General features: G+C 49.7%; 1 protein-coding gene across 1 annotated transcript in view; it reads left to right on the top strand.

Annotated features, from left to right (window-relative positions):
* The first annotated feature begins 3,518 nt into the window (after positions 1-3,518).
* Positions 3,519-12,946, top strand: part of LOC116881351 (collagen alpha-1(I) chain-like) — a 34,258-nt gene continuing 24,830 nt past the window's right edge. The window contains exons 1-2 of the mRNA XM_032881106.1: positions 3,519-4,037; positions 4,991-5,088. Of these exons, the coding sequence (XP_032736997.1) occupies positions 3,519-4,037; positions 4,991-5,088 (617 nt within the window). The remainder of the gene's footprint in view (positions 4,038-4,990; positions 5,089-12,946) is intronic.

The following is a 12,946-nucleotide window of genomic DNA, read 5'->3' as shown; positions in this document are numbered from 1 at the left end:
AAGAAAGAAAGAAAGAAAGAAAGAAAGAAAGAAAGAAAGAAAGAAAGAAAGACGTGGAAGCCAATGAAAGTGAAAACACAACAGTCCAAAACTTTTGGGATATGGCAAAGGTGTTCCTAATATACCAATACAGGCCTACCTTAAGAAGCAAAAAAAATCTGAAACACACAACCTAACCTTACACCTAAAGTTGCTGGGAAAACAATAGCCAAATACAGCCTAAAGCCAGTAGAAGGGAAATCATAAAGATCAGGGCAGAAATAAATGATACAGAAATTAAAAAAAAAACAGTAGAACAAATCAACAAAACTAGGAGCTGGTTCTTTGCAAGAATTAACAAATTGATCAACACTTAGTGAGATGTATCAAAAAGAAAAGAGCAAGTGGAATGAACTGATGGTCACCAGAGGGGCGGCGGGTGGGGATTAAGGAGTACAAGTATCATAATGAAAAAAAAAAATGAAAAAAAGAAAAAGAGCAAAGAGCCATGTCTACCTTATTTTCAACTCTTTACCTGGTATCTAGAGCTGTGATTAGGACATGGTAAAGTTTCAATAAATATTTAACAGATGAATGAAAGGAAAAAAAAAGAGGGCACCTGGGGGGCTCAGTCATTAAGCATCTGCCTTTGGCTCGGGTCATGGTCCCGGGGTCCTGGGATTGAGTCCTGCATCGGGCTCCCCTGCTTGGTGGGAAGCCTGCTTCTCCCTCTCCCACTCTCCCTGCTTATGTTTCCTCTCTCGCTCTCTCTCTGTCAAATAAATAAATAAAATCTTAAAAAAAAAAAAAGAAAAAAGTTGAAATTTGGGGAGTTCCTTGAACTATCCAAAGGTTTTAAAACACATGCCTAAAAAGATTATAGATTATCACAAAACTTACTTACCTATTTAGCCGAGGTGGCAGTAAGAGATTCTAAAGGCAAATGTGGAGGATTATATAGTTGTTATGAAAACTTAGCTCTTTTACTATTGAGAGAATTCAAAGACCTAATAAGATGACACATAGAAACTCTGTTTTTCTAGGCAGGTTAAATATAAAGAAAAAACTGTGTTTTACCATGGAGACCAATAACCTAAGAAAACTCATTTTAACAGAAAACTCAAATTCCAATCTTATACAGGTGTACTTCTGATAGTAAAGCACACTCATTCCAACAAGGTGACTTTTAAAAAATATATCCATGCAGCCCCTCCCTTTTCCTTCCCATCCTCTCCCGTGTTGAGATGTACTTACTGGGACGAGGACGTCCTCGGCCTGCCTGGATCTGTGTTCTTGCGCTCGGGCGGGGACACGCCGGCCAGCCTCCCCATCAGGAAGGAAGGACTCCCAGCTGGGGAAACACTGCCCCCTCAGTTCTCAGATTCCGGCAGGGGTCGTCTTGATTGAAGGCAGCTGCCTGCCAAGGGCATGCCCTTTCCCCGATGGTCACATCCAGCGACTCTTAAAGTCCATCCCTTTGGGCCAGCTTGGGATGGTTCTGAAGGCAATCCAGCTTTCAGACTGTGCAGTCAGCCAAGGCTCCTGCTGACCACCGCTCAGCTCGTGCCTGGCCTCGCTCTCGAACCTTCTCTTCCCCAGGTGAGGCTCACTCCCTAATGAACTGCTTTATTCCGTCATCTCCAGAGTCTCAGTCCTGATCACGCACAAAATTCTCTTTCCAAAGATTCCCTTCAGGGCCACCTGGGTGGCTCAGCCAGCTAGGAGTCTGCCTTCAGCGCAGGTCATGATCCCGGGGTCCTAGAATCGAGTCCCGCATTGGGCTCCCTGCCCTGTGGGGAGCCTGCTTCTCCCTCTGCCTCTGCCTGCCCCTCCCCTGCTTGTGCGTGCGCACATTCTCTCTCTCTGTTGAATAACTAAAATCTTAAAAACACACACACAGCAAAGATTCCCTTCTCACAAACCTTGTACAACTTTTATATTCATTCGGATTTTGTCCTAAGCTTTCTTCTCTTTAAATAACCAGCCTGGCTTTCCTCACACAGCTGTTTCCATTGTTATCTCTAGTAGTCCTTTTTGTTTTTTTGAGCTTTTATTGATTTATTTGAGAAAGAGAGGAAAAGAGAGAGAATGAGCAGGAGAGCGGGAGAGGGAGAAGCAGACTCCCCGCTGAGCAAGGAGCCCAGTGCGAGATTCAGCTCCAGGACCCCGAGATCACATGACCTGAGCTGAAGGTAGACACTCAACGGACTGAGGCACCCAGGCGCCCGATCTCCCGCAGCCTTAATTACCTTTATTAAAATCGTCCCCACCTGTGTCTCTGTAGATCCTCCATAAGACTTCAGGAGGCATTAGACAAAGTTCTAGCATTTTTTTTTCTTTCCTGAAAAGTTTTGCAATGGAGATAACATGAACTTACTTAATTTTCAGTGAGGATAGGCAGAATAATATTTTATATATAATGCTGATAATTCTAAAGACATGTCCAGTTTAATTAAAACAACCTTATTGGGATGCCTGGGTGGCTCAGTTGGTTGAGCCGCTGCCTTCGGCTTGGGTCGTGATCCCAGAGTCCTGGGATTGGGCTCCTTGCTCGGTGGGGAGCCTGCTTCTCTCTCTCTGCCTCTGCCTGCCGCTCTGCCTGCTTGTGTTCTTCTGTGCTCTTTCTCTCTGACGAATAAATGAATAAAAATCTTTATAAAAAAACAAAAACAAACAAAAAAAACAACCTTATACAAGTTTTAAGACGAAATATTTTTGGGCACCTGGGTGGCTCAGATCATGATCTCAGGGTCCATGTCAGAGCTCCCACTCACCAGGGGAATCTGCTCATCTCTCTGACTCCGGCCATGCTCTCTCTCGCTCTCTCTCTCAAATAAAAAATAAAATCTTAAAAAAAAAAAGACAAAATATTTTCCCAGATCATGGGAACATGCAAAATGTTTGGGTTGATTGCTCTGTTTCTGAGTTGCAGAATGCCCAATTCTTACACGTGCTCACTTGTCAGCCCAGTAAACGGGTCTTTTACGAGTTCTAACACCACCTGGAGGAAGAGAAAATGTCACTTTTACAACAAACGGGGACACACATACAGATACACAGACGAGACGCAGACCAAAGGCCCAATTTCTAAACCTCTCCCTTTTACAACACCAATCTAGTTGCAAGACGGTGTAATAATTTATACATCTATCAACTGGTCATTTCTCTCCGGAGTGTAATGAGTATCTTGGCCAAGCCGAGTTGCAAAGATTGCCAGCTCGGGAGGGAGAGCACCACCGAGGGGCAGCGAGCGGGAATGAGCGCCGTTTCCCCTCCGCAGCCGGGTCTTGGAGGTTTCAGTCCCGCGCCCAAGGCGGCAGCCACAAGCAAACCAGATGCAGCCAGAGTCTCTGCGAGCTTGGCTCCTGCCCCGAACGTGAGGCTTCCCCCCGGAATCAGAGGGCTTCTTAGCTTCTAGTCCCACCCCCCGCAGCAGTCGGAGTTTCGCGGCCTGAACCCGCCAGCTCCCTGCTCAGCCTTTTCCTGGGCTGTAAGAGGAGGCGGGAGAAGCCGGGGCCCGTCTGCGGCGCCCGGATGCGATGCGCAGCGCCGGAGGGGAGCCCCGAGGGGAGCCCGCAGACGCCGGAGGGCCCCTGCGCTGGCACAGCACGGGCGGAGCCGGGGGTCTGTCCCTCCGGAGCCAGAGGCCGCCTTCCCGCCGTAGAGGGTCCGCGGAGCCCCGTGGCGTGCCCCACGTCAAGGAAATCGAGACGCGGAGCCCGGACGTCCCCGGACGGGGCTCCCCGCCGCGGCCCGCGCGCCCCGCCTCTCCGCTCCCTGCCCCGGACCTGCTGGCGATCCTGATGCCGAGGCCCCGCGTGCGGAGAGGAGAGGCTTCTGCGCGCGGCCGGCCCGAGCCCAGCCGGAGCAAAGGCGGGGACCGGTGCAGGCCCTCCGGCCACCCCTGGCTTCAAGAACGGGGCCATCATCTCAGCGGGGGCCCGGGGCCCACCTTCTGCGCAGGACCTGCCCCTCTCCTGACCCCATTTTCCACGTCCCGGGTTCCCTGTTCCCGCTGCGCTTTCCCTATGAACAACGGGCCTCGCCTAGGTCGTGGGGTGCGACCGCTGGGGGGGATCGCCTGTCTCCTGTCCCCTAACCTGTCTCCCTCCTCTGCTGGCCTACGGGATATAGTATTTTGTTTTGTTTCTGAAATAGGGTGGGCGAATATTAGTCTATCCCAAAGGGCGGTATCTGTGTTGTTTTTTAAAATTTTATTTATTTGGGCGCCTGGGTGGCTCAGTGGGTTGAGCTGCTGCCTTCGGCTCAGGTCATGATCTCAGGGTCCTGGGATCGAGCCCCACATCGGGCTCTCTGCTCAGCAGGGAGCCTGCTTCCCCCTCTCTCTCTGCCTGCCTCTCTGCCTACTTGTGATCTCTCTCTGTCAAATAAATAAATAAAATCTTTAAAAAAAATTTATTTATTTATGTATTTATTTATTTGAGAGAGCGCGCGAGGGGGGGCGCACGGGTGAGGGCAGACGCTGTGCAGAGCACCGAGCCCCCGGCCCGTCTCAGACCCGAGATCATGACCCTAGTGGAAATGGAGCTGACGCTTCACATGGCGCACCCAGTATATCTGGTTTTATTGATCAAATCTATGACCATTTTATTTCATTGATTTCCTCTATCAGTGGAACTTTCTTCTTTCTCTGAGTTTATTTTCACCGCTTTCGTTATTTATTTGTATTTCCTCCTCCAGCTGTATGGAGGCGTAACGGACAAAATTGTAGGTATCCAGAGCGGACCACCGGATGACCTGATGCATGTGTGTTTTATAAAGTGGTGACCACAGGCCGGTTAAGGAACACACTCTTCACCTCGCACAGTTGTCCTTATGGTTCTGCGCACGCCGCCAAGAATGCCTCCCTCCTGCCCTCCTAGCAACTGCGTGGACATGGCACAGTCTCTATTAACTGTAATCGCTGTGCCCTTTATTAGATGCCCAGAGCTTGTTAGGGTGGTTCCACATTTATAACCTTGAGTACCCTCCGTGCTGTTGCCCACAACAGCCGCATGCCCGGGAGCAGGCGTCCCTGGGCGGGCCCCTGCCCTGCCGCCCCGTCCGCATTTACCTCATCTCGATGACAGCCGTCCCAACAGCTGCGAGGTCCGTCTCTCCTTGCAGCTGGGATTTGCATTTTCCTGACGATGCGTGAGGCGGAGCCCTTCCACGTGTCTCTAGACATCTGCTTGTCTTCTTTGGAATAATGTCTAGCAGATCATTCGCACACCCCCCACCCCGTTTTGTTGCTATTGAGTCGTGTACGTTCCTTATATATTTTAGTCTTAACCCCTTACCAGAAAAATGATTTGCAAATATTTTCTCCCATTCTGTAGGTTGCCTTTTCATTTCCTTGATGATTTCCTTTGTTACGCAAAAAGATGTTTAGTTTCACGTACCCACCTGTTTATTTTTGCTTTTGCTGCCCGCATTTTTGATGTCATATCCAAAAAACTCACTTCCCAGGCCCACGTCAAGGAGTCCTACAGCCGCTGTGTTCCCTCAGTGGTTGCTCAGGACTTTGGTGTTTCATACCCAGCATGGCCTGAAGTTCATGAACCTCGTGTCTGCTCTGAAACGATGTAAACACCAGGTTTATACACTGTTGCCCACGACTGCTGCATTGTCCCTCACATGTTAGACATCCTTAGTTTCCTATCGCCAGTACTTGTCTAGACCCGCCTTCACTCGTTCCTGTCCTTGCTTGTGACACTTCCTGCAACTCTGAAGCTCTCTGCGACTTTTTTTTTCTTCCCTGCGAGAAATTCTGACCTTAGGGTTTCCGTTAGTGAAAATCTGTTGGTGGTTTACTTTCAGATTCAGCCTGAGAATTTATACATTTTATTCTCATCTTCATAAGACAGCTGCTCAGGTAAGAATTCTAGAGGGACAGGTTTTCCCCTCAACACTTTGAGATACTCTTCCTCTGACTTTGGATTTCTGCTATGACACAGAAGTCAGTTGTGTGTCCAGCTGTCTTTCCTGTATGGCGACCCACTGTTTCCTTCTGGCAGCTTATAAAATACCTTCCTTCTGAATGCTGTAATTGTACTTTGGTCTGTCTAGTGTCGTTTTCCAAATGTTCTTAGGAGCCACCGAGCCTCACTGGGGAAGCATGGTAGCCATCCACAGCGTTAGAAGCCACGGAGCCAGCGTGCCTTCCCACTCAGCTGTTTCCCGTTCCCGCTGTCCCCACCTGGAACTCCGATCATGTAGAGATCCGAAGTCTCATTCTTGTTTTTGTTCTCTTAATCTCACTAGTAGGTGTATTTTTCTTCCTTGGTCTATACGCGTTACATTCTAGATCATTTCTTTGGCTCTAACTCCCAGGTCATGGATTCTCTTTACAGTAACATGGAGTCTGTTCTTTATTCTACATTAATTTTCAAATTTAAATGATATTTTTCATTTCCGAAATTCTTCCTTGCTTATTTAGAAAACTTCCATGTTCTTTATTGTATCATTAAACTTCTTCTATTTTAAAATAATTTTAAACATAGCTGTTCTATAATCTATGATGTGGGAAACAAAGGCAAAAGAAGTTATTAAATTTCCTTCCTACCTACAACCCACTGGCAGGCCCTTGGAACAGAGAGGGGACCTTCTTATAGGAACAAAGCTGCCTCAGTACTGACACTTTGCTAAGGGCCAAAGGCAATCTTAGCCCAACCCCCAGGACCCTGCGAGTCTACTTTAACATATAAAAATTCCTTTGGAAACGTCCCTTATCTCTACCTCCCTGGATACGTGTTGGCAATCAGCCTTCAACCCTACGGCCCACCGATACACATCTGAAGGGTCTCCTGACTGAGGGTTTACTAAGCGAGCATAAATGACTTTTCCCAACAATAACTAGCTCCCTCAGGGTCCTGGAAGTCTTGTTTCCAAAATACTTGCGAGGCTTATGCAATCCCTAACCGCCTCCCAACTTGAAACTGTATGATGGGCGGCTCCTCGTGACCCCAGAGCAGCCCTTTCTGCCCCCGAGTCCTGTCCCTGTGTTTTGATGAAACCGCCTTTCCGCACCGAAGATGTCGTAAGACTTCATGGCCGTGGGCTCAAACCCTAACGTCTTTCCTACATCGATCTGCAATTCTATTTTCTACGCAATTCATAGTGCGATCGTTCTGGTTTGTGAAGTCTTTGAGGATTTTATGTTGCTGTCATTCTCAGTTGTAGCACCTTGCTCCCTTGGTTTTAAAATTAATTAATCAACTGCTTCCTTCTACTGGGAAACAGCTCATCTCTTTGGAAATCTGGTCAGTAGGAGTTCTTGAGGCTCCCGCTGATGGTGACTTCCTCTACGGGGGATATTTTTCCTTCGGCCGATCACCAGCAACCTGGAAACCAAGATACCTTAAAACTGCAGTGTGGGGTCGGGGGGGTCTGGGTGGCTCAGCTTATGATCCCGGGGTCCTGGGTTCAAGCCCCGCATCGGGCTCCCTGCTCAGCGGAAGTCTGCTACTCCCTCTCCCACTCCCCCTGCTGTTCCCTCTCTCGCTTTGTCTCTCTCTGTCCAAATAAATAAAATCTTAAAAAAAGAATAATTGCAGCATGGGGTTTTCAAACCGTAGGACAAGTGGTGTAAATTCACGCCACAAACACACATAAGAGGGAGGACGTCTTCAAATTTCCGACCGAAGCTGAGAAAGGCAACTTTCCCTGCTGTCCTATTCCGCAGGGCAAATGGATTCCCCGTTCTAGCTTTCTGAGAACGGTCGATGCTAGACTTGCTAGCTGGGGTGGGCTGTGGGCCAGAGCCTCTGGAGCCTTGGTGAGGCCCAAGAAAGGTGGGAACTCTGTCCCAAGCTCTGTCTCCACTCCCCCCGCCCCGACTCTGTGCCTTGTACCCCACCCAGCCCTGCAGGGAGGAACCCAAGGCCCCAGCTTTGGTCTGAGGGAAAGACATTTTTGGCACCAACAAGGATTTCTGCTTTCATTTTGGTTTTGGCCTGTGGATTTATTATTTTTTTTAACTTCATGCCATTTCGCCAATGCATTTAAAACATACTTTTAAACATAGGTATCTTTTCAAACCTAAGGGTTTTCCAGGAGATCTAGCCTGCTGTATGACTGGAAATGGGTCTTATCAACTCCATCCTGTATTAAACATTGAGTTCCAAGAAACCAGGAACCACAAGTGATTCGTTTTTATATCCTGGGAGCTGGCACATGCTGGTGTATGCACAGGAAATATTATTGGAATGAATGCCAAAAACAATCTTTCCAAGTTCAAGTAATTGGTTTGAAATTCTGAGTACGATCAAAGCAATTTCCTTTCTGAAAACTCGTAAGGCTGTAATTCAACCCACAGTATGGATTACAAGGTCCCTGGGAAACTGGTTATCCCCATGAACTTTGTTTTAACCAAATTAGCTGGGAATTTGCCCAATTGTGCTTTAATTTGTATCACATGGACAGCAGAGAAGTTTCTGTTGTAGACAAAGTGCACAATTAGTGGAATCAGATCCCCAAGGTCTAGAAAAATATTCTCAGCACAAAAATGGTGCAGCTCCTGCTGCCTTCCGCTGATGCTTTGTGCTCCCTCGCCGGTGCTGACATTTGCCGCCATCGTGGGATTATCTTATCGATCCACTTCTGCATGGGTCAGCCCTCATCGCTCCAGTCGACTTTGTCTGTTCTGGGGTAAATGGGTTCCGAGAAGGCGTGTTGCTGACTCAGTGCTCCCCAGTCGGAGGCGAGTGTTAGTCGTTGCAATGGAGGGAAAAGCAAGCGGCAGTAGAAATTCATACTGGCTGGGGCGCCTGGGTGGCTCAGTGGGTTAAGCCTCTGCCTTCGGCTCAGGTCATGATCTCAGGGTCCTGGGATTGAGCCCCGCATCGGGTTCTCTGCTCAGCATGGAGCCTGCTTCCCCCTCTCTCTCTGCCTGCCTCTCTGCCTACTTGTGATCTCTGTCAAATAAATAACTAAAATCTTAAAAAAAAGAAAAGAAATTCATACCGGTCACAGCCGCAGCACAACGCAGAGGGTGATGGCTGCGCTCGGAGCAGCCGGGAAGGTTTCACTGGAGGAGGCTGCCCTTTGTTGAGACTGGAATGAAGGGTGAGATATGAGGGGCCCGGTTAGGGGACAGGTGGCAGCCTGTGGCCCCAGCTCCCCATCCAGGTCTCCACCTCCCTGTCCAGTGCCCCCACCTCTCCATCCAGTGGCCTCCACCTGTAAAGCACCAGGCTCTTACTGCTCACGTGTCCTCAGATTTCCATGGTCCCCAAGGACCCTCAGGGGTTCCGACCACTCCCCGGGACAGTGTTCACTGGCTTTCCCCATGTGACACTTACACAGTTAACTGTGCCTCTGGTCCTCGCTTTCCTGGATAACTCGCACATTTTTAAGTGCTGCTGACCTCAGTGCCCTTCCTCCCGTCCTCTCCCCTTCCTTGCTTCCTTATGTCCTATAGGATTTTGTTTAATTTATTTATTTGACAGAGTGAGAGAGCGAGCAAGCACAAGCAAGGTGAGCAGCAGAGAGAGCGGGGGAAGCAGACTCCCCACTGAGCAAGGAGCCCGCTGCGGGACTCAATCCCAGGACCTTGAGATCATGACCTCCGCTGAAGGCTAACGATTAACCCACTGAGCCCCGCCGGCGCGCCATCAACCTGCATTTCTTACACTCTGAATTGAAATACGGGCCGCACATCAATCCCTAGTACTTCAGCAGACTCCAAGTGCGTCATGACTTGCAGCCACAGAAGTCAGGTGCTCCAAGAGCAGACAGAACTGTGTCTTCAGAAGGGGGCCGGGTGCGCAAAAATACGTCTGAACAGCCCTCGCGTAGAAAACCAGAGTGCTTCTGGGGGACGGAGCACAGCAGAAGATAATGGGGTAAAGATCAGATCGGCAAATTAAGGAAAATAAAAATATCCCATATTGGTGGCCCCTTTCAGAAAAAACAAAAACAAAAGTAACACAAAAAAGCCAAGGTGGTTTCAAACTTCTCCGGTGAACTCGGATACACAATTTTAAAAGCCCGAGCACGCTCAGGTCATTTTTTTCCGCAACCGTGTGCCCTGCCGGTAAGAAGAGCCAGGATTTATACACAACGAGGCAGGCCGCTTTAGGTGTATTTGTTCATTTAATTTTTCCAGCAACACTAAGAGGTGGGAGTTATTGCTCCGTGTCCCGGTGGGGGAAGTGAAGCCCGGGGCAGCCAGACACCTGGAGGGAACCAGGCAAGGGGAGCAGATACCCCAAGGGCCGGCGACTTTGAGCTCCTTGAGCTCTGACAGAAGCTGGGGTCTGGAAGGTGGGAAGCTGCAAGCTTTAGGCACGGAGCTGGCAGGAGCTGGGGCAGGGGCCGGGCCAAGCGGAGGCCGGGCGCCCGTCCGCCCCCAGCCCTGCACCTGTTCCCGCAGCGGGAGGCGCTGGGGTGGCCCAGCCCGGGCCCTGCTGTACTGAGAGGGCATCGAGACCCCAGCGGCAGGCAGGAGCCCGGGTCTCACAGAGACGGCGTCCCACGCAGGGGACTTTCCCCAGAGGGTTCATTCATCCAGTTGCCACGGATGCTTGTGGGGTCTTTGTTTGTTTGCTCCTCGCTCATGACCGTGCCCAGAAGCGCTTGCTCTCTGCTGCCGTGACTTCCGGGAGAGCTCGAAGTTTACAGAAAACGCACACGTGCTCTGCAGCCAAAGGGATTCCCGCGGCAGTCACCGGCTCAAGGCTGTCAGTTGTTAGCCGCGAGCTGAGGCGGAGAAATCTCAAACCTGGTTCTGAATTTTATGTTTCAGTCACTGGAGGCAGGATCTCTTTCAAAAAGATGCTTTTTTAAAAATAACATTTTAAAGTGTATGTTTGCATTTTGGAGAATGGAGTGAAAGCTTAACGAGCCGCCCGATGTGGGTAAGATCTTAGCAGGAAGCATTTCAGAAAGAAAGAAGCAGCTGGTTTGTACTTCTGGGTTTGCTTCCCTCCTTCCCGAGTGTGAGGGCGTTAGCCGGCCCCAGAGGCTCCGCAGGCCTCTCAGCTCCAAGCACCGACCCTGCCCTCCGGTCACTCTGTGGGGCGCCCCTTGGCCAGAAGAAAGCCCTAGCGATTGAGTATCAGGGTAGTGTCCATGCAACTTAGTATTTCTAGCCTCCTAACGTGGTAGCTGTCCAAAAAAAAAAAAAAAAAAAAACCCACAAATTAAAGTAAAAGTTTCTTTTAATTCTTAAATAGCGGCCACTCCTTGCCTAGTTCTTGCTTTTCACCGTGGCAGCTGAAAGGATGGAGGCGCGTAGCTGCCGCTGAGTGCCGGCATTTCGAACTCCTTCAAGCTGTCGCTCCCGGGCATGTGAGGGTATCCCCTTACAACGTAAAGCACCCTGCCGCTGGCTGGGGGCTTGGGGTGCCCCTCGGGGTTCCTCCGTGCACAGTTTGGGAACCACTAGAGCAAGCTGTGTCAAACGGGCAGCGGCCACCTTAGGAAGTGTCGCCCGTGGCAGGCCTCCTCACCCGTTATTCTGCGACTGCGAACCGTTTGTGCATTTATACTTCGCAGCGGCGACAGGTCAATCAAGATTCTCCACATTTTCACGCGTCTGAGTGCACGTCACGGGGATTAATTTGCTCAGTCGTCCCTCCGTCGTGGGCAGGGAAGGCACGATGACAAGCACATGCTGAGTTTCTTAGCCTCGTTCTCGTGGTGCAGCCCCACACCCCCCACTGCGATCTAGGCCCGCTGGCGAGGGAGCTGGGAAGGCGCTGGTTCTCCGGGGCTGCGGAGGGTGCGCATCTGGGTACGATGGTTAGACCCCGAGAGTGGGAAGGGGACCAGCAGGGCTCAGTCTTCCCCTTGACCCCAGGGTGGCTGTGACGAAGTCCCTGTGCCAGATGGATGGGATTCTCCTGTGTTAAAGGACACCGGGCTCTAGAAAAGACTTACTCATGCTTTTCCTGATTGAAAACCCCGGTGGGGGTGTGGTACATGAACAATGAATTCTGGTCCACTGAAAAGAAACCTTAAAAACAAATAAATAAAATTGAGATTAAAACAAAATGAAACGAAACAAAAAAAACCCAAACAAACCCCAGTGGGTCCCCGTGGGGTTAGAAGGTCAGGGTCAAGAGTCTGACCTTGTGCAGAAGACGGTCCATGCAATAAAAGGACCCAAATTCCTTGCTTGGGTTTTCTTCTTTAAAAAGGAGATTCAGGGCGCCTGGGTGGCTCCGTGGGTTAAGCCTCTGCCTTTGGCTCAGGTCATGATCCCGGAGTCACGGGATCGAGTCCCACATCAGGCTCCCAGCTCCACGGGGAGTCTGCTTCTCCCTCTGACTTTCTCCCCTCTCATGCTTTCTCTCACTCTCTCTCTCAAATAAATAAATAAATAAAATCTTGAAAAAATAAATAATAAAAAAGGAGATTCAGACAGATGGGGGCGCTGCTCACATTCTCACTTTGAGAATTGATATTATTTACATGACTTGAACCTCAATTGCCTATAAATCTCTTAGCCTATGTCCTGACTTGGAGTTTTTCCATATTGGCCAGACTTTTGAGTCCTTTTCAGGCTTGGAAAGCCCTGCTCAACCCCCAAATGCTCCACGATTGCAGGACAAACCTTTCTGCCCCCTGCCCCAAGTCAGGAAGCAGGGGCTCAGCGCTGTGAGGGAAAGGGGGGGGGTCGCGTCCTTGTGTCAACATGTAGAAAAAGCCTCCTACGAATTCATGCATCTGTCATGGCTCCCAGATGTGAGATAATACATACATTTCCTTGAAATTCCAATTAATATGTGTCCACAGTATTGGGGAAGATGGAGAGAAAATAGAGTGTCTCTAAGTCAAACCCAAAGAGAATGGTCAATGACATACAGGCGGAAGAACTAACCAGTTTTGGTTTTGTTTTTGTTAGATTTATTGATTGATTTTAGAGAGGAGGGCGGGGCAGACGGAGGAGGAGAGAAACAGACCCCCCACTGAATGTGGAGTCCCTTGTGGTGATCGATCCCACAACCCCATGAGATCATGA

Source organism: Lontra canadensis, unplaced genomic scaffold, assembly GCF_010015895.1.
Source record: "Lontra canadensis isolate GAN:19392208 unplaced genomic scaffold, GSC_riverotter_1.0 scaffold73, whole genome shotgun sequence".
Classification (NCBI taxonomy): Eukaryota; Metazoa; Chordata; class Mammalia; order Carnivora; family Mustelidae; genus Lontra; species Lontra canadensis.
Note: the sequence above shows the minus strand (reverse complement) of the source record. Positions and strands in the feature narration are given on the sequence as shown.